General features: G+C 42.4%; 1 protein-coding gene across 3 annotated transcripts in view; it reads left to right on the plus strand.

Annotated features, from left to right (window-relative positions):
- The window catches only part of GPATCH2L (G-patch domain containing 2 like), an 84585-nt gene extending 68359 nt beyond the window's left edge, over positions 1 to 16226 (plus strand). The window contains exons 10-12 of one of the 3 annotated variants that reach the window (XR_010150833.1): positions 8688 to 8833; positions 9209 to 9299; positions 14723 to 16226. Coding sequence is in view for 1 of the 3 variants with exons in the window: in XM_063792757.1 (XP_063648827.1) it covers positions 8688 to 8813 (126 nt within the window). In the remaining 2 variants the exon portion in view is untranslated. Of the gene's footprint in view, positions 1 to 8687; positions 8834 to 9208; positions 9499 to 14722 lie in introns of those variants that run through there. The other 2 variants (XR_010150832.1, XM_063792757.1) reach the window with 2 other exon arrangements.
- The last annotated feature ends 6125 nt before the right edge of the window (positions 16227 to 22351 follow it).

Consider the following 22351-nt stretch of genomic DNA (forward strand, 5'->3'; position numbering starts at 1 on the left):
AAAAAGAACTCTTAAAACTCAGCAATAAGAAAAAAAAAAAAGCCCTAAATTAAAAAGTGGACAAAAGATCTGAACAGACACCTCACCAAAGAAGATATACAGATGGAAAATAAGCATATGAAAAGATGCTCATCAGAATAAAATAATAATGAGATGCCATGACATACCTATTACAATGGTGATTTTCCAAAACACTGACAACACCAAATGCTGGTGAGCATGTGGAGCAACAGGAACGCTAATGGGAATTAGCTAATGGGCATGAAAAATGGCACAGCTATGATGAAAGACAGTTTGGCAGTTTCTTGCAAAACTAAGCATGCTCTTACCATACAGTCTAGCAATGATGCTTCCTGGTATTTATCCAAATGAGCTGAAAACTATGTCCACAGAAAGACTGCACACAGATGTTTATAGCAGATTTATTTGTAATTGCCCAAGATGTCTTTCAGCAGGTAAATGGATAAACAATCTGGTACATGCAGACAATGGAATATTATTTAACTCTAAAAAGAAATGATCTATCCAGCCATGAAAAGACATAGAGGAAATTTAAATGCATATTGCTAAGTGAAAGAAGCCAATCTGAAAAGGCTACCTACAGTATGATTTCATCTATATGAACAGGCAAAATTATGGGGACAGTAAAAAGATGAATTGTTGCCAAGGGTTAGACAGGAAGGAGAGATGAATAGGCAGAGCACAGAAGATTTTTAGGGCAGTGAAAATACTCTGTATGATACTACAATAATGGATAAATGCCATTATACATTTATCAAAACCCGTAGAATGTATAACACTAATAGTGAACATTAGTGTATCAACTATGGACTTTGGATGATAAAGATGTGTAACTGTGTTATGATAATGTGTTGATTGTAACAAATGTATCACTCTGGTGAGGAAGGCTGTGCATGTGTGGGGGAAGAAGGTATATGGGAATTCTCTGTACTTCTGCTCAATTTAGCTGTGAATCCAAAACTACTCTAAACTCTATTTTAAAAATAGAAAAAAGGCACAGATTACCAATATAAAACCCCAGAAAAAGCCTGGGATTTTTTAAAACCCCAAGCCTTCATATTCTAAGAATGTAATATGAAGAACTTTCTGTCAGCAAATCAGAAAATCCACATGAAATGGAATTTCTAGGAAATTACAATTTACCAGCTCAAGAGTAAATAGAAGGCTGGGCATGGTGGCTCATGCCTGTAATCCTAGTTCTTTGGGAGGCCAGGGTGGATGGATCATTTAAGTCCAGGAGTTCAAGACCAGCCTGGCCAACATGTAAAACCCCGTCTCTACTAAAAATACAAATAATTAGCTGAGTGTGGTGGCATGCACCTGTAATCCCAGCTACTCAGGAGGCTGAGGTGGGAGAATCACCTGAGCCAGGGAGGTCGAGGCTGCAATGAGCTGAGATGCTGCCACTGCACTCCAGCCTGGACAACCGGAGCGAGACCCTGTAACAACAACAAACCCAAAAGAATAAATAGAAAATTTGAATTGTTTATATCTGTTTAAGAAGTTGAATCTGGGCTGGGCACAGTGGCCCACACCTGTAATCCCAGCACTTTGGGAGACTGAGGCAGGTGGATCACTTAAGGTCAGGAGCTCAAGACCAGCCTGGCCAACATGGTGAGACCCCATCTCTACTAAAATACAAAAATTAGCTGGTCGTGGTGGCATGCTCCTGTAATCCTAGCTACTCAGGAGGCTGAGGCATGAGAATCGCTTGAACCTAGGAGGTGAAGATTGCAGTGAGCCGAGATCGCACCACTGCACTCCAGCCTGGGCGACAGAGTGAGACTGTGTTCCAAAAAAAAAAAAAAAAAGAAAGAAAAAAAAAGTTGAATCTGTAACTATAACTTTCCCACAAACAAATCCCCAGTCCAGATTTTTTTCTTCACCAGCAAATTCTTTTAAACATTTAAAGAATTGACACTAGTCTTATACAAACTGTTTGAAATAATACAAAAAGAAAAATAATTCCCAATTCACTTTGAGGCTACCATAATTTTAATACCAAAGGGTGGCAGGTTCATTACAAGAAAGGAAAATTATAGGCCACTATATCTAATGAACATACTTATAAATATCTTAAAGAAAATATTAGAAAGTAAAGTTCAGTGAATTATTTATTTTAGGAATGCAAGATTTTGGCTTAACATCACAAAATCAGTGTTTTCAACCCATTCAACTGGATTTATATTCAACAAACTATCTGGGACAACTGGATATCCACATGCGAAATAATGAAGTTGGATCCCTCTTTATACAATATGCAAAATTAACTCAAAACATATCAAAGACCTACACGTAAGGGCTAAAACTAGAAAACATTTAGAAGAAAACAAATGCATAAATCTTCATGACCTTGGATGAGGTAATGGTTTATTAGATATGACACCACATGCACAAGCAACTGAAGAAAAAATAGATAAATAAGCCTTTATCAAAATTTAAAATTTTTTGCTTCAAAAAGACACTGTCAAGAAGATGAAACGATGACCACAGAATGGGAGAAAATATTTGCAAATCATATATTGGATAAGGGTCTGATATCCAGAATATATAAAGAACTCTTATGACTCAGCAACCAAAAGGTAAACAATCCAATTTAAAAATGGGCAAAAAGACTGGCGTAAGCATTTCTCCAGAGAAGATGTAGGCATGGCCAACAAGCACATGAAAAGATGCTCAACATCATTAGTCACTGAAGAAATACTGAAACTACAAGATGCCACTTTACACCCATTCCTAGACAGTGAAAAACTTATGTACCCCCAAAAGCTTGTACACAAATGTTCATTATAGCCTTATTTACAATAAACTAAAAGTGAAAACCACCCAAGTACCTATCAACTGATGAATGGTAAACAAAATGTGGCATATCTGTACAATAAAACATCATTCTGCCATGAAAAGACTGAAGTACTGATTCATGTGGCAACATGGATTAACTTTGAGAATATTATGCTAATTGAAAAACACCAGACAGAAAAGGCCATATTCCACTTACATGAAATGTTCAGAATAGGCAAATCCATAGAGACAGATATTGCAGACAGGCAGTAGATTAGTAGCGGCCAATGGGAAAAGGGGAATGGGGAAGGACTGCTGGTAGGTATGAGGTTTCTTTCTGGAGTGATGAAAATGTTCCGGAGTTATATGGTAATCGTTGCACAACTTTGTGAATATACTAAAAACCACTGAATTGTACTCTTTAAAATGATGACTTTCAAGATATATGAATTATGTTTCCATTTAAATATTAGTGTATTTCACTACATTAGCATCGTAAGGCAGAAAAAATATCTCAAAAGAATGATGCCGAAAAAGCATTTGATAAAATCAAATACTTATTCATAGTAAACACTTAACACACTAGGAATAGAAGGAAACATCTTTAAATTGGTAAAGATCAGTAAAAATCTTACAGGAAATATCATAGTTAATAGTGAAATATTAAAAGCTTTCACCTTGAGATTAGGAATATTTCCTAATACTATTTCTATTAAACATTGTACTAGAGATCTTAACCATTGCAATAAGGCAAGGAAAAGAAGTTACAGACTGCAAAGCATATGATTGTTTATGTAGAACATCCAAAAGAATCTATGGTCAATTAAATTTATTAGAAATAAGTAAATTTAGCAACGCTACTGGATTCAAGTTTACTCTACAAAAATCAATGATATTTTTATATATCTGCAATATTCAGTTCAAAAATGAAATTTAAAAATATTTACAATAGCATCGAAGACATAAACTGAGAATAAATCTAATGAAAGATGAGAAAAAATCTTTACATGGAAAGCATTACAGAGGAAAAATAAAGAAGATCTAAATAAATGGAGAGATCTGCTGTGTTCATGAATTGAAAGCCTCAATATTGTAAAGATGTCAGTTATTTTCCAACTGGTCTACAGAGTTAACGCAATTCCAGTCAAAATCACAGCAGATTTCTTGGGGGAAATTAAGCTGATTCTGAAACATGGAAACATTAGAGACCAAGAATAGAGAAGAGAGTGTTTAAAGAACACAGCTGGAAGACACTCTGCTAGCTATCAAGACTTCTTATAAAGTTACAGTAATTAATACCATGTGGTATTGGTGCAAGAATAAACAAATAAAACAGTGAAACAGAACAGAGTCTAGAAGCTGATCCACACACATAGTCACTTAACTAAGGACAAAGGTAATGATGTAGTGCAGCAAGGAAGGGATGACCCGTTCAATATATGGTGCTGACTCAGTTGGATATTCACAGGTAATATACATCTTGATCCCTATTTCCACAACTTGAAAAAAACCAAGTCCATATAGATTGCATAATAAAGATGAAAGTGTAAAAAAGTAAATATTATGGTTAAAAAAAGGAAAGTGTCTTCATTTACTTGAAGTAGGTAAAGATTTAAAAAATAAAATATCAAAAGCACTACCTAGAAAGAGAAAGAAAATGATTACTATAATTATTGGATTATATTAAAGTTGAAATGTTCTATTTATCAAAAGACCCCATTAGTAAAAAAGCAAGCCACAAAATAGGAGATTATACCTGCAACACAAATATTTGACAAAGGACTTGCATTCAGAATCTATTTTAAAAAGTATTACAAATCAATGAAAACAAACAGATGATCCAATGAAATTATGGGCAAATGACTTGAAGAAAACATCACAAAAGAGAATATCTGAATGGCCAATAGATACATCAAAAAGTGCTTAAACATCATTAGTCATCCATGAAATGCAAATTAAAACCCAATGCGATATTACTACATACTCAACAGAAGGCCTAAAATTAGAAAGATAACACCAACTACTAAGTAAGGATACGGAGCAACGAACACTCTCATAAACTACTGTCAGGGAGTAAATTCGTACAACCACTTTAGAAAGTTATTTGACAATGTTTATTAAAGCTGAACATACACAAACCCAATCTACCAGAAATTCCACTCTAAAGTACGAACCCCATAGAAACATACATACACATACATATATGCATCAAAACATATGTACATAACAGTACTACATATAACAGTGAAAACTGGAAATGATACCAACACCCATCAACAGGGTAATGAATTCATAAGTTGTGTTATATTCATAGAGTAGAACACTGTACAGAAATGAGGATTAACAAACTGTATGCAGCAACACGTATGAATCTCAGAATTACAGCGTTGAGCAAAAGAAGTCAAAGATGAGAATGCATTGTATGATTCCATTTATATAGGGTTGAGAAGAAGCAAAACTGAACTTTGCTGTTACAAATCAGGATTGTGCTTGCTGTAGATGTGAGTAGTAACTGGAGGGAGAAAAAGGGCCTGTGGAAACTGTGGTCATGTTCTATGTCTTTGTTTAGAGGATGTGTTCTTGCTATATCCTGAATGTGTCCCTCCAAAATGTGTGTGTTGGAAACTTCATCCCCAATGCCACAGTGTTGGGAGGTGGGACCTAATTGGAGGTGTTTAGGTCATGAAGGCTTGTGAATGAATTAATGACGCTATAAAAAGGGCTCGTGGGCGTGGGTTCACCCCCTTCCACCATCCGCTGTGTGAGGATGCAGCAAGAAGGTTCTCATCAGATTCTGATGCCTTGATCTTGGACTTCCCAGCCTCCAGAACTGTGAAAAGTAAATCTCTCTTCTTTGTAAACGACCCAGTCTCAGGTGTTCTGTTATAGCAGCACAAAATAAACTAAGAGAGTTCTGTTTGTAAAAGAGAGTGTACACGGAGCTGTACACTTATGATTGTGCATTTTTCTGGAAGTGTATTGTATTCAATAAAACAAGGCAAATGAAAGCCCAAAAAAGTGTGTGAGCATGGAGAGGTGTTTCTGAGTGTAAGGGGATGTCTGAGAGCTGAGCGGAGGGCATGTGCAGTCCCAGCTCCGCTTTAAGCCCAGGGCCTCAGCAGGAAGTATTGCACAGGGTGCCTCCCTCCTGGACTGTCTGAGAGCTCCAGCCCTCCTGCAATTTGGGGATCCTTGAGGGCCCATGGCATTTTCTTTTCGAATAGGCTGTCAGGCCATGTATATTCTCCACGTTGTTTGAAAAGAAACTTCCACAGCATCAGATACACTGGGATTCTGACCCTGAGTCTTCTGGCCGGCATCTGTTCTGATTAGGATACTCACCCTCCTACACGATATCACTGGTGTGGTGTTTCTCCCTCTTCTCCTAACCTCAAAAGGCCTGAGCCCCTGACTGGCCAGTGTGGAGTGGAGGAAAGACCCCAGGCTGCAGGGAAATGAGATCAGTGGAGTACCAGAGTCCAGGAGGGAGGGACTCAGGCAGGAATGATTGTGACCAGCCAATGGGGTAGAACCCAAAGTATGAAGTTGATTCCTTGTGGAGAGACGAATCCAGGGGTGTGCAGCAACACTGTGTAGGATGTTTGCAACCCACAGCTTCAGTGGCAGCATCCTTGCAGGTCATTTGTGAATTGCGTAACACGAAATGAATCATGCTCCTGTGAAGACGTATGCTTTTCGTTTAAGATATTAAACAGTAGTTCCTGTAACACAGAGATAATCCTGTACATATATGAATGCATTGGATAAAGTACTACTTACAAGAACTCCAGTAGGATTGATATCCACACTGCATAGGTATGTAAAACATGAGTTGCCCAATTCCCCCAACAGGCAGAAAACAGACTCCTTGGCTCAGCCCCATGAGTCTGCACCACAGGAACCCTACGTAGAATCAGAGTTGGAAAAGCCCGTTGCAGGTCACCTGGTCCAGCCTCTCCCAGGCAGAGGGCTCAGTCCCTGATTCCTGTCCTCAGGGAGTAAGGAAAGCAGGGAAAACCATCTACTCACTTCTCCCAGCGCAACTCCTATGTGAAAGGAAAATAGCAGTGGACAACCTGGAGCTTTCCAGAAGCAACACTGCGAAATAAACTAACACAGTTTCTGGATCTGTGTGGCTACAGCACTGATGAGGTTAAATGCTAACAAGACGCCTTGTCTGGAACCAAAGGGTGAGCATAGCTTTAGGTATCTGGATATTATTGTTTCGCATCGCCATTTAAAAGATAATAAAGTGGTATTGTTTCCTCTTTACCCTGAAACCCCAGAAGGAACAAAAATTCCCCTTTCTGTTACATACAAGATTCATAAGAGTTTTGTTTTGAATGTTGGATTCCTTTGGGGGAAGGGGGAACATAAATACTTGGTGTTTGATGTGTGTGTGTGTGTGTGCGTGTGTGCGCGTGTGTGTGTGCACGTGCGTGCGTGTGTGTGTGTACAGAAAGAGGTTGCTTTCTCCCTCTCACCTCCCTGCATTACAAGTCTTTACCTCTTGCTCTGAACTTGTAACTTTCCACATTGTGCCAGGGGGCAGGCAGTTTCTAGGTTGTCGGTTTTCCAAGGTCATCCTTTGAGATTAGCGTTCTGTGGGTTGCATCTGTAATAAGTCAGACAAGGGTTTCTTCAGCTGACTTAGTAGGCTCTTCCCTTCTGATCTGAAACTGCTTAGGAAGTCTCAGCACAGCCCGTAGACTGTTTCGTTGCTATAAATTCCTAAAAGAAAACAAAAGCAGAGTTTCATCATTTTTGGTGCCCACTCCTCATCTGTCTCCTCCCTCCGTGTCCTTTGGTGACTGTGAAAGGATGTGACAGTGTCTGGTGGAGTTGGAGAGAGAAACAGTGGCCTGTGGGTTGGAGCTCAGAGAAAGAGGTTATCCTAGGATGAAATATCAAACCATATCACATTGATTTTCCCTTTGGGTGGCCTGGATATCACATCCTTCCATTTCCCTCTAGTCCCTGCCCGCCATCGACAGGGAAGCATTAACAGGGAATAATCAATGATGCTGTGTCCTGAAAATAAGAGGCTTGTCATGTCTCTCCATTTGGTGGAATGGATGTGGGACCAGGGGTCATGTGGCCGCTTCCATCTGTCTCCTGACAGAGGCACTGACTCAGACATGCTTTCCATCCACAGGGCTGCAGCCCACAGCCAGGTGACTGCAAGCTCTCCATGGGCATCAAGAAAAACAAGACTTCAATTTCTTTGAACCCCTGTGTCAGGAGCTAGGCTGACTATGAAATATGGCAGCTTAGTAGTGGCGTGAGTGAACTTTAATTTCTGAGTTTTGTAAAGGATTGATATTCCCTCATATGCTACATGCTGCTCTTGCTGTCAAACCAGGCCATGCATTCACTGTTTCATGATAGAATAAGAAATTCAGAATTGACAGGGACTAAACTCTGTGGCCCAGTCCCATTCCTCATCTGATATGTGAGTTCACTATAACTTTGCAGGTAAACCCAATGATTGTCTGAACATCACTGCTGGCTCCTATAATTGCTCATGTTTGTCAGAAAGCTCAACTCTTAGAAAGTGTTTTCTTGTACTTTACCAAAATCTATTTTCTGGTGTTTTTCTTGCATTAGTCCCTCCACATGTTAATATGGGCCCTGGAAGCAGAGGCTCGTTCTCCCGAGAAGCTGCCCTCTATGCTATGGGCCCTGCGTAAGTGTCAATAAGGTGACTCACTTGCCTTATTTCCAGCAATAACCCTGATTTTCTTTGGAGAATCTGCCCTCCTCCACTCTCATGTCATGAGGTTTAATGACATCTCTCTCCCTCCTTTCTCCAAGCTCGATGGGTAGGCATAATTTCTAAAGCTATGCAGTGGGATTCACTGTCCTGAACTTTCAATCTTGATTAGGTGGTAGAAGGACAGCCCCCCTGCCCTGAGACAACACTCGGAGGCCTGTATTCCAGCGAGAGCGCCCTGACAAGACAGTTCTGGCCACCCTTGCCTGGCTCCTTCACCTTCCCGTCAGTTTCGTGAGTTCTCCAGCCTTTTCCCAGGTAAGTCCAGTTTCCCTTCAATGTATGAGAGTTATAGTCTATTGCCTATAGCAATATCATTCTCAATATAAAACAAAGTGCAGGTTTCAATAGTAACCAGGCTCTGAGGCTGGTCTGCCTTGACTCACGTTAGCCTCACTGACACAGCTCTCTGGGTTTCCTGGTGGGCACCTCATTCTTCCACCATCCATTAAGGGACAGCCTAGCCTTGGGCCTGACACAGAAGGGGAGTAAGAAGCCCTTTGCTGAAACACAGATGGACCACATCCAAGAGTCTAATATGGCAAAGACAGAAGTGATGTCAATTGGATGTAGCATGTGTGTGTTGTAAATGAACCCATGCAGCATCACCGTGATCACCATTTTGTTTTCTAGGTGCTCAGAAGTTATTTAGGATCTGAGACTCTTGCTTGGGGGTGATGAGTAGCTCCTGTATTTGCAGAATGAATTCTCGGTGGGACCTTTGGTGAGTCTAACTTGGGCCTCAGCTTCCTCAACTGTAGAATAGATGGAATAATTTTATCCATCCCACTGAGCATACCTGCAAGCCTCTGGGTGGGGCCTTACTTGTGGTCACATTGATCCTCTCATTTGGCCCAACCGTACTTGTTTGTTGGGAAGAACAAACAAGAATTTGTGTAAAAATACTTAATAAAATGCAATGCATTATGTCTAGGATGTAGTTTGTTATAAGAGCACCAGTCCTCATCTTCTAAAATCTTCTGTTCTCTTGGTTGCCTCCAAGATCATTGCCAGTTTACCAGTGCCATTTGCAAGGGTTATCAACATCTGGAAAGCAATTCTTTGAAGTAATCAACTTTAATTCATTAGCGTGGCTAGAGAACAGGTGCACTTTTTATCATCTCTGCACTTGGAGCTTTAATTCCCTCTTACCAACATTTGTATTACCCATTTCATGGTAAAAGACTTTATTTGACAGAAGCGACAAGTAAATTAGGGATGGAGGGCTTCTGCCTTCTTCCTGATAATCATTACTGATCCTAAATAGTGGCCTGTGCCATGTTTTTTTATACTTGCCCTAAACTTAACTTTAAAAAGCAGGAGCCATTTGTGATGCCCTGGGCTCTTTTTGCAAGTCTCAACTCATTGCTGGCTTCAGCCTTCTGACACTCTTTAACCAAAAGTCAGCTTATTTATTCATTCACATTCCATTCTGCCAATAACAGAATCCCATGAGAATAGAGGCAATATTTAGGAAAGTGTTTTGTGCATAGTATCAACTCAAGACCCCCTTGCCTCCCTCAAGGAACGAAGCCCTCACTGTTGGTACTGACCGGGGAGTGATTCAAAGGGTTTGCCAGGCTGAAGCCCCTGTTATAGACTCACATCATCCGTCATCACGACCGTCTCTTTCCTAGTGCTGCCTGTCGCCCTGCTCAGGGCTTCATGTGACCTTCTCTGTAGGTCCTCACTTTGTTTCTTCTTCCCATCCTTTATATTTGTCCTTCCCCCTTTTTAGTGGTGCCCATCAGAGTTCCTTCTGCAGCTGCCTAGATTTCCTTATATTCCATCTCTCTTTCTTTCCTTTTGGTGACATTTTTAGTGACAGAGCCAGATTTGAGGTTTTGAGGAATTTCTAGTCATGAACCATCTTCCTTTATGCTATGGAATCACCCCTAGTATGGCTAAAATTAGAAACTAAACACATACACACACACACACACACACATACACACACACACACTCTTCTGGTTATCAAACTAAGCTACACATATTAGCGTATTGTAGACCATTTGAAAAATATACAGAAGTAGAAAATGCAAAAATAAAATCATATAATATTACCACTCCCAAACAGCTACTCATTGGCATTTTGTTATAATTTCTGTGGATGTTATTCTACATGTATTTTGAATTCTACATGTATATAGTAATTATACTATGCCTCCAACATTTTGTGTTTGATGTGTTACATAGCCATCCTCCCATATAAATATATATATATAACAGGGTCTCACTTTGTCACCAGGATAGAGTGCAGTGGGGCAAACACATCTCACTGCAGCCTCACTGCAGCCTCACTGCAGGCTCAAGCAATCTTCCTGCTTCAGCCCCCCAAGTAGCTGGGACTATAGGTGTGCGCCACCACGCCCAGCTAATTTTTGTATTTTTTGTAGCAACAGGGTCTCACCATGTTGCCTAGGCTGGTGTTGAACTCTTGGGCTCAAGCGATCCTCCTTCCTCGGCCTCCCAAAATGCTGAGATTACAGGCGTGAGACGCTGCACCAGGCTTTCATGTTAATATATATTTTTATAGGTGCTATATTTAATGGCTGTATCAAACACACAGTGTTCCTCTTATTGAACATTACAGTTGTTCCCAGGCTTTTTTTTCTTGAGACAGAGTCTCACTCTGTCTTCCAGGCTGGAGCGCAATGGCGCCATCTCGGCTCACTGCAACCTCTGCCTCCTGGGTTCAAGCGATTCTCCTGCCTCAGCCTCCTGAGTAGTTTGGATTACAGTTGCCCGCCACTGCTCCCGGCCCTTTTTTCTTTTATAAATAACTCTGTTCGAGGTTAGCGGGAGCACAATGCACAAGACCACCCTCACTTGTGACACCAATTGTAAGTCCGGGGGCGTTCCAAAAACCATTCTGGGGTTTGATAATTCACTAGAAAGACTCGCAGAACTCACTGATAGCTGTTAGACTCACGGTTATGGGTTATTACAGCTAAAGGGCACAAATTAAAACCAGCCAAGGAAAGAGATGCAATTGGCAGAGTCCAGGAAGGTTGCAGGCATGGAGTTTCCAGTTGTTCTTTACCCATGGAGTCCTGGGAAGTGTCCTTTTCCCAGCACTGATATGTAACAATGCACATGGAATATTGGCAACCAGGGAAGCTCACTCGAGCCTTGGCATCCTGAGTTTTTGTTGGGGCTCCATAGTTGACTGCCCGTGCAGCTGCTCTTTAGTCTTCAGCCCCTCCAGAGGTAAAATGGATACTGCATGGCCCAATGTCCCCATCATAAATCACTGTTAAACTGTCCAGTGGCCAAGGCCCCAGGCAAACAAAGGCACTCTTACCAGGCAGGACATCCCAAGGTCCAAAAGCTCACCTTCCTGCAGCAGAGAACAAAGGCCAGACTGCTTTTTGGGTAAGGCGGATTCTTTACTACACACCCTATGACAAATATCTTTGTGCAGAAGCATTTTCCATTTTGAGGGTCAATTCTTAGGGTAAATTATTGGGAGTGGAATTATTGGAGTGAAGGATATAAATATTTTAAAGATTGTTGATACATATTGCCAAAATGCTTCCCAAGACTAGACCAATTTGTTTTCCATTCCTCTCCACCCCCACGCAGCAGGTATCAGAGCATCTGTTTTATCACAGCCTCACGTGCAATGGGCATTGTCATTTTAAAAAAATTCTGGCAATTTGATAGATACAAAGTGGTGGTTTCAAATGATTGTCATTTGCCTTTCTGATTACAAATGAGGGAAAATACTTGCCCATCTTTAAAGGTTTTTCTTGTGGAGAATCTTGAACACCCATAAAAGTTGATAGAACGGTTTGATGAATTCCCACACGCCCATCATCCCAGCCCCACAACCATCAATCAACTCCTGGGAATTCTACCTCATCCGTAGCCCCACCTTCTTCTCCCACTGTCATAGTGTTTTTGAAGAAAATCTCCTGGACACATAATTTTATCTTTAATATTTCAGTATGAATTTCTAAAAGATAAGGACTCTTCATTAAAGATTCACAAATGCAATGATCATACTTTAAAAATTAACGATAAGTCCTTAATGTCATCATATACCCAGTTAGTATTGAAATTTCCAATTGTTTCATAAATAATAGGGTTTTTTTACATTAAAAACAATTAGGGTCCAGGCCAGGTGTTGTGGCTCATCCCTGTAATCCCACCACTTTGGGAGCCCAAGGCAGGAGGATCACTTGAGGACAGGAGTTTGAGACTAGTCTAGGCAACATAGCAAGACCTTCTCTCTACAAAAATAAGAAAAAGGAAAAATTAGCCATGTGCAGTGGACACACCTGCAGTCCTAGATACTTAGGAGGCTGAGGCAGGAGGATCACTTGAGCCCAGGAGTTTGAGCCTGCAATGAGCTCTGATTGTGCCACTGCACTCCAACCTGGGCAACAGAGCAAGAACCTGTCTCTAAAAAATAAAAAATAAATTAGGATCCAAATGAGGACCAGATACTGAGATTCATGGAGATTCATAGATATGTCTTTTAATGTAATATATGTCCTTTAATTCTTTAATCTATGGATTCTCTCTCTCTCTGTCTCTTTCTCTCCAGCTGCTTTCCTCTAAGACATGGCTTATTGTTCACTGTTGTATCTCTGGTGCCTAAAACAGCAGGTGTGGCAGACAGACTTTAAGGTGTCCCATGATTCCTACCTCTTGGGGTCTACAGCTTTGTGTAATCCCGTCCCCTTGGCTGTGACTTGCCTCTAGCCAATAGGATGTGGCAAAGGTGATGAGATGTTATGCCCATGGTTATGTTATAGAAGAGTTTGTCTTGTTATCACTCTCTCTCTGTCCCTCTCCCTGTTACTGGCTTTGAAGGAACAAGCTTCCATGAAATAAATGGCCATATTGGAGAATCCCAAGTGGCAAGGAACTGTCAGCAGTCTCTAAGAGCTGAGGGTAGACTCCAGCAAGAAACTGAAACCCTCAGTCTGACAGCCACAAGGAAATAAATTCTGCCAACAACCTGAAGAAGCTTGGAGCAGATCTTTCCTCAGTTGAGCCTCTGATGAGACTGCAGCCCGAGCTGTCACCTGGATAGCAGCTGGTGAAACCCTTCAGCAGAGAAACCAGCCAACCTGTGTGTAAACTTCTGACCTGCAGAAACTATAGATAATGAGTGTGTGTTATTTAGAACTGCTAAGTTTGTGGTAGTTAAGCAGCATAGAAAATGAATACAGTAGGCCAGGAGTGGTGGCTCACACCTGTAATCCTAGCACTTTGGGAGGCCGAGGCCAGCAGATCACCTGAGGTCAGGAGTTTGAGACCAGCCTGGCCAACATGGAGAAACCCTGTCTCTACTAAAAATACAAAATTAGCAGGGTGTGGTGGTGCATGCCTGTAATCCCAGCTACTTGGGAGGCTGAGGCAGGAGAATTGCTTGAACCCAGGAGGCGGAGGTTGCGGTGAGCTGAGATCACGCCATTGCACTCCAGACTGGGCAACAAGAGCGAAACTCTGTCTCAAAAAAAAAAAAAAAAAAAAGAAAAGAAAAAAAGAAAATGAATACAGTAGACATTCACCAAACTATATTGAATTGAATGACTGATATGGTTTGGCTGTGTCCCCACCCAAATCTCACCTTGAATTGTAATACTTTCCACATGTTAAGGGTGGGGCAAGGTGGAGATAATTGAATCATGGGACAGTTTTCCCCATACTGTTCTTGTGGTAGGCTTAACTCGAATAAGTCTCATGAGATCTTATGGTTTTATAAATGGGAGTTCACCTGGACAAGCTCTCTTGCCTGCTGCCATGCAAGACACGCCTTTGCTTCTCCTTTGCCTTCTGCCATGATTGTGAGGCTTCCCCAGCCATGTGGAACTATGAATCCATTAAAACTCTTTTTCTTTATACATTACCCAGTCTTGGGTATGTTTTTATTAGCAGTGTAAAAATGGACTAATACAATGACTAAATATGAAGGCTAGTTAAGACCTGATCAGACACTGTGCTTTTAGCTGAATGAGTCCTCCAGCCATTGACCAGATGGTTGAACTTCACTATCCATTGTTTCTGAGGTGGTTTTGTGACCCACATCAGCACTAATTGAGTTGGTCAGGCCCTTCTTCCAGCCAGGCTGATTGTGGCATTCTCTGACAGTTGCTTTACCCCCTCTCACCTTCCCCCATGATCTCCTTGCAGCCTGCCCACACTGGCCTTAGGGTGACTTTCTGGAGAGGCAAGCATCTTCATGTGAGACCTGCCAAAGGGTGTATACCTTCTCAAAAGACCCTGCAGTTTCTTCTCCAATGTGGACAACGCTGAGCATATGATCTTTCGGTGTCTATCTGCACTTTCTTTGACCTGTGAGTATTTCTGTTTATGGTGTAATTTACTTTCTCCTCTCCACATAGCTTCTCCAGTCTGATTTCTCAATGGTTGTAAATTGCTCCCAACAAAAAGCTTTAGAACACAAGCATTCAGTCTTGAGCTGAGCCTATGTGGTCACTGTGCAGATCCGTCCACCCTGGGACACTCCCTGGTGCCCTCCCACCGTGCAGGGACAGTTCTCCCTTTTTGTCTCCATGGCCCATGGCTTCACAAACCCTCTGTTCTCTCTCTAGTGTTCTCTCTGTCACCTCCCCTTTCCTAGCCTGGGTGTTTGAAAACAATCATTGTCAGAATATGACATTTAATCTGTTTTCAGTTTTTATTGTAGAAAGAGGAAGCGAAGACTAGCGGTAAGATGCAGATGACTAATGAAAGAATACCTCACAGCTGTTCAGGGATATATATTTTTTTTCTGTAGTGGAGCGAGACAGATTCCCATCACAGCTCGGGGACTCGTTCCGTGAAGCCCCTCATCTGTCATGCTCTGGGGGTGAAGGGGGCAGTGGAGAAATGTCATTATGGATGTAACTGGACTCAGAAGTGACTGGTCAAGGTTGGCACTGCAGTCCTGATGGAGCGGCTTATGGAAGTTTTTCTGGGAGGCACTGCTGGCTGGGGGAAAGGGCAGCTCCAAACACCCCTGCTTGTGGTTGATTCCCAGGTTCTGTCCAATCAGACCACCTTAGAGCTGGAATAAGTCCCTCCAACATAGCTATCCAAGGAAAATACCCTTCTACCCATTCCAAACCAGACAGGATATCAAAACAAGTATTTTCTCAGGTTTTGCACCAGACCTGAACAGGTGCTCTAATCATCTGTGCTGATGCCACTGGCCCATCTCTCTGGGAACTCTGAGCAGAGTGGAACCAGGGTGGTCTGGATCTGTGCCTGGTGCATTACACCAACAGGGAGGAATGCTTGGATCCGTGGTGCCTGCATCAGGCTGGCCAATCCTGTGTGGATACTGATTAGTCTCAAAGGGAGAATGCTAAGGAAGACAGAGATCAGCCCATCTTATAAGACACAGATTCTACTGGGCGCTGTGGCTCACGTCTGTAATCCTAGCACTTTGGGAGGCCAAGGTGGGTGGATCACCTGAGGTCAGGAGTTTGAGGCCAGCCTGGCCAATGTGATGAAATCCTGTCTTTACTAAAAATACAAAAATTAGCCGGGTGTGGTAGTGGGCACCTGTAATCCCAGTTACTCAGGAGGCTGAAGCAGGGGAATCTCTTGAACCCGAGAGGCGGAGATTGCAGTGAGCTGAGATTGCACCGCTGCACTCCAGCCTGGGCAACAGATCGAAACTCCATCTCGGAAAAAACAAACAAAAAAAAACAAAAACAAAAACAGCAACAACAAAAAAAACAAGAAAACACAGATTCCTTCTCCCTACTGCCTTTTCCTAACCCCAGGAAACAACTTGAGCAAAGAGCTTTTCAGTCACTAATAGCTGTCCTTCCCCTTTCTGCTCCTGCCTTCAGGCTTGTTCACTCACCCTCCACCAGAGGCAAAGAAGCTGCCCCACAGGCACTGCCTACAGCATCAGTGAGCCCCCTTGGGCTTCTCCACCCGACTGGACCCATGGCTGTCATGCCTTGACTGCCCTTCCTCCCAGGTTTCCAGTTTGCTTGGGGAAAGAGCCTTTCTCCGTATTTCCTTATTGCCAGCCTTATTCCTAAAAGGATTTGAAATGTCTGACAAAAGCACAAATGTGCAGCAAAGGAGGACACCCAGGCAGGGGAAATAAAGGCAGGAAATGTGAGGCAAAGCCACGTGAGGCTCTCATACAAAAGGCTGATTGATATTCACTTGCTAATTTGATTCTGCGTTTTCTTGAAAGAAGGAAACATAATCAACAATTCCCTTCACAGTGTCCACGAGATAAAAGCAAACGAGTTGTTTGGGAGAAAGTTCTGAAGTGCCAGATGCATCTCTGGTGGGATGCTTATTCTTTTAAGGATGTGAGCAACACCCTCAATCATGATGAGTTTTATGAGCCATACAATTATTACAAATTTTTTACTTTCTTATTAAGATTCCTGTGAAGATCACTGGCATTTGAATTCTGATTGTCTTTAGAAAGACTTTGTGTCTTATGAAATCATGTTTGAAAACACGCTGTATTTTGTCCTTTTTCTTCCTCCTCCCTCTCCTATTTCTCTGCTCTGTCTCTCCCCTTTCCCATTCTCTTCCTCACCCTTCTTTCTTTTGTTTGAGACAGGGACTCGCTGTGTCACCCAGGCTGGAATGCAGTGGTGCTCACTGCAACCTCTACCTCCCAGGTTCAAGTGATCCTCCCTTCTCAGCCTCCCAAGTAGCTGGGACTGTAGGTGCATGCCTGGCTAATTTTTGTATTTTTTGTGAAGTTGGGGTTTCACCATGTTGCCCAGGCTGGTCTCGAACTCATGGGCTCAACGGATCTGCCTGCGTTGGCCTCCCAAAGGGCTGGGATTACAGGCATGAGCCACTGTGCCCAACCCTTACCCTTCTTGAAAGGACACTACACATTTTCCACTTTCAGGGGTCAGGGAGTTTGGGCTCTGGTACTTACTCTATGAACAGTTGTCTATGCCATTCATTGTGCTATGTGTGTCCTGTGTCCGGATCTGTCTGTGCGATTTCTGTGCTGGTGTGTTTATGCATGAACAAGAATAAGTGAAAGTATCCAGCCGAGCTACTTTACTGAGTTATGATTAAATTACATGCAATAAGCTGCGGGTAGGACTTTTTTTTAAAGCAGTGTTTCTCAAACTCAAGCATGTTTTAGAATCTCCTTAAAAGTTTGTTAAAACACAGATTGCTGGGCCTCACCCTAGAGCTGCTGATTTCATAGGTCCAGGTGGGACTGAGAATTTGCATTTCTAACAGGGTTCTAGGTGGTGTGCTGCTGTTGGTCTCGGTGTCGCTGTTGCTGTCAGTCTCGGTATCATGGAGAACCACTGTTCTAAAGAAACTTCCTTTCCTTTCCCTTAAACCATCCTAGGTTGGACAACCAGTTGTGGTCCATTTGGGAGCTCCCATCTCATTAAAAAATGAGAACATCCTGAGCCAGACAAAGATGCTCTTTGTACTTTCAGTTTCATTCTGAACCCAAGCCAGAAATCTACCTAAGCAACTCACGTGGGAGTCATGAGGAAGCAAATATTTAGACTTTACGAGCATGCGCATTCTATACTGACCAGTGTTGAATTTTTCCACGATTTTCATTTGGGCAAAGTACTATGTGTTACAATCAACCAGGTGGTACTTCTCAGATGCCTGATAATGTTCTGAAAATTAGAGAGATAAACATTATCCTGTGTGACAAATACAGGTATGTCAGTACAGGCTGGCTGAAGATCTGATTTGCTGGGTGAAAGCTCCTTTCCCAACTCTTTCACCTGAAACTAAAAGTTCTTGCTAGTGAGCATCCATTTTGGCCAGAGTGTGGCTACATCACCAACCCAAAAGGGTTTAGGGAGGACAGGGAACAAGATTTCATAGCTGCATAATACCAGGCATTCCCAGAAGTGCTTTGCCAACTTTGCTGGTATGTCTTCTGTGGCTTTACATGTGCCAGGTAAGCTGACAGCAGAAAATCAGTATCCACCTGTTGTGGTTTTAAAATATGTTCACATATACAGTTGAAAGCATTCCCTCTGAGAACTGGAACAAGACAAGGATGCCCGCTTTCACCACTTCTATTCAACATAGTGCTGGAAGTCCTAGCCAGAGCAATCAGACAAGAGAAAGAAATAAAGGGCATCCAAATTGGAAAACAGGAAGTCAAACTGTTGCTGTCGGCCAATGATGTGATCATATACCTAGAAAACCCTAAAGACTCATCCAAAAAGCTCTCAGATCTGATAAATGAATTCAGTGAAGTCTCAGGATACAAAATCAATGTACACAAATCAGTAGCACTGCTATACACCAACAATGACCAAGCTGAGAATCAAATTAAGAACTCAATCTCTTTTATGACAGCTGCAAAAAATTAAAATACTTAGGAATATATATATTTTTTAATTTTTAATATATATTGTGCCACTGCACTCCAGCCTGAGTGAGAGAACGAGACTCTGTTGAGACACTGCTGGAGTGCAGTGGCACAATCTCGGCTCACTGCAACCTCCACCTCCTGGATTCAAGTGATTTTCATGCCTCAGCCTCCCGAGTAGCTGAACTACAGGCATGCGCCACCACACCTGGCTAATTTTTGTATTTTTAGTAGAGACCAGGTTTCACCATGTTGCCCAGGCTGGTCTCAAACTCCTGACCTCAAGTGATCTGCCTGCCTCAGCCTCCCAAAGTGTTGGGATTATAGGCGTGAGCCACCGTGCCCAGCCCCTGACTTAGGAATATACTTAACCAAGGAGGTGAAAGATCTCTACAAGGAAAACTATGACACACTGAAATCATAGATGATATAAACAAATGGAAACACATCCCATGCTCATGGATGAGAAGAATCAATATTGTGAAAATGACTACACTGCCCAAAGCAATCTATGGATTCGATACAGTTCTCATCAAAATAATATCATTCTTCACAGAACTAGATAAAACAATTCTAAAATTCATATGGAACAAAAATGATGCTGCATAGCCAAAGTAATACTAAGCAAAAAGAACAAATCTGGAGGCAACATACTACCCGATCTCAAATTACACTACAAGGCTATAGTTACCAAAACAGCATGATACTGGTATAAAAATAGGCATATAGACCAATGGAACAGAATAGAGAGCCGAGAAATAAAGCCAAATACTTATATCCAACGGATCTTTGACAAAGCATACAAAAACGTAAATTGGGGAAAGGACACCCTATTCAATAAATGGTGCTGGGAAAACTGGCAAGCCACATGTAGAAGAATGAAACTGGATCCCCATCTCTCACCTTATAGAAAAATCAACTCAGCATGGATCAAAGACTTAAATCTAAGATCTGAGACCATAAAAATTCTGGATAATAACATCAGAAAAACTCTTTTGGACATTGGTTTAGGCAAAAAATTCATGGCTAACCCCCCAAAAGCAAGTGCAACAAAAATAAAAATAAATAAATGGACCTAACTAAACTAAAAAGCTTATGCACAGCAAAAGAAATAATTAGCAGTGTAAATGAACAACCCACAGAGTGGGAGAAAATATTCACAAACTATGGATCCAACAAAGGACTAGTATCTGGAATCTACAAGGAACTCAAATAAATCACCAAAAAACCCCCCAAATCATCCCATCAAAAAGTGGGCAAAGGACATGAATACATTTCTCAAAAGAAGATATATAAACAGCCAACAACTGTATGAAAAAATGCTCAACATCACTCTTCATTAGGCAGATGCGAATTAAAACCGCAATGAGATACCACCTTACTCCTACAAGAATGGCCATAATTAAAAAGTCGAAAAACAATAGATGTTGGCATGGATGTGGCAAAAAGGGAATACTTTTTTTTTTTTTTTTTAATTGATAATTCTTAGGTGTTTCTCACAGAGGGGGATTTGGCAGGGTCATAGGACAATAGTGGAGGGAAGGTCAGCAGATAAACAAGTGAACAAAGGTCTCTGGTTTTCCTAGGCAGAGGACCCTGCGGCCCTCCGCAGTGTTTGTGTCCCTGGGTCCTTGAGATTAGGGAGTGGTGATGACTCTTAACGAGCATGCTGCCTTCAAGCATCTGTTTAACAAAGCACATCTTGCACCGCCCTTAATCCATTTAACCCTGAGTGGACACAGCACATGTTTCAGAGAGCACATGTTCAGGGTTGGGGGTAAGGTCACAGATCAACAGGATCCCAAGGCAGAAGTTTTCTTAGTACAGAACAAAATGAAAAGTCTCCCATGTCTACTTCTTTCTACGCAGACACGGCAACCATCCGATTTCTCAATCTTTTCCCCACCTTTCCCGCCTTTCTATTCCACAAAGCCAACATTGTCATCCTGGCCCGTTCTCAATGAGCTGTTGGGCACACCTCCCAGATGGGGTGGTGGCCGGGCAGAGGGGCTCCTCACTTCCCAGTAGGGGTGGCCGGGCAGAGGCGCCCCTCACCTCCCGGACGGGGCGGCTGGCCGGGCAGGGGGCTGACCCCCCCACCGCCCTCCCGGACGGGGCGGCTGGCCTGGCAGAGGGGCTCCTCACTTCCCAGTAGGGGCAGCTGGGCAGAGGCGCCCCTCACCTCCCGGACGGGGCGGATGGCCGGGTGGGGGGCTGACCCCCCCACCTCCCTCCCGGACGGGGCGGATGGCCGGGCGGGGGGCTGACCCCCCCACCTCCCTCCCGGACGGGGCTGCTGGCCGGGCGGGAGGCTGATCCCCCAACTCCCTCCCGGACGGGCGGCTGGCCTGGTGGGGGGCTGACCCCCCCACCTCCCTCCCGGACGGGGCGGCTGGCCGGGCGGGGGGCTGACCCCCCCACCTCAAAAAGGGAATACTTTTACACTGCTGTTGGGAATGTAAATTGGTAAAACCACTATAGAAAACAGTGTGGAGCTTTCTTAAAGAACTAAAAGTAGATCTAGCATTCAATTCGGCAATGCCACTACTGAGTATATACCCAAAGGAAAAGAAGTCATTATATGAAAAAGACACATGCACACGCATGTTTATAGCAGCAAAATTTGCAATTGCAAAGGTAAGGAGCTAGCCTAAGTGCCCACCAGCCAAGGAGTGGATAAAGAAAATGCGGTATATATACACCATGGAATACTACTCAGACATAAAAAGGAATGAAATAATGTCTTTTGCAGCAACTTGGATGGAGCGGGAGGCCATTATTCTAAGTGAATTAACTCAGGAATGGAAAACCAAATATTGTATGTTCTCACTTATAAGCAGGAGCTAAACTATGAGAATGCAAAGGTATAAGAATGATATAATGGACTTTGGGGACTTGAGGGGGAAGGTTGGAACAGGGTGAGGGATAAAAGACTACATATTGGGTATAGTGTACACTGCTTTGGTGACAGGTGCACTAAAATATCAGAAATCACCACTAACCACTAACCATGATCATCTAGACCATGTAACCAAAGTCTGTATAAATGAAAACCATGAGATATCACCTCACACCTGTTAGGATGGCTATTATCAAAATGATAATTATCAATATGAACCCCTGCACACTGCTGGTGGGAATGTAAATTAGTACAGCCATTATGGAAAACAGTATGAAAGTTTCTCAAACAATTAAAAATAAAATTACCATATGATCCAGCAGTCTCACTACTGGGAATATATTCACAGGAAATGCAGTCAGTATGTTGAAGAGATATCTGCACTCTCATGTTTACTGCAGCACTATTCATAATTGCCAAGATATGGACTTAACCTAAGTGTCTATCAAAGGATTAATGGATAAAGAAAATGTGGTATATATACACAATGAAATATCATTCAGCCATACAAAAGAAAGAAATCTTGTCACTTGCAACAACATGGATGAAGTTGGAGGATATT

This window comes from Pan troglodytes, chromosome 15 (assembly GCF_028858775.2).
Source record: "Pan troglodytes isolate AG18354 chromosome 15, NHGRI_mPanTro3-v2.0_pri, whole genome shotgun sequence".
Lineage (NCBI taxonomy): Eukaryota > Metazoa > Chordata > Mammalia > Primates > Hominidae > Pan > Pan troglodytes.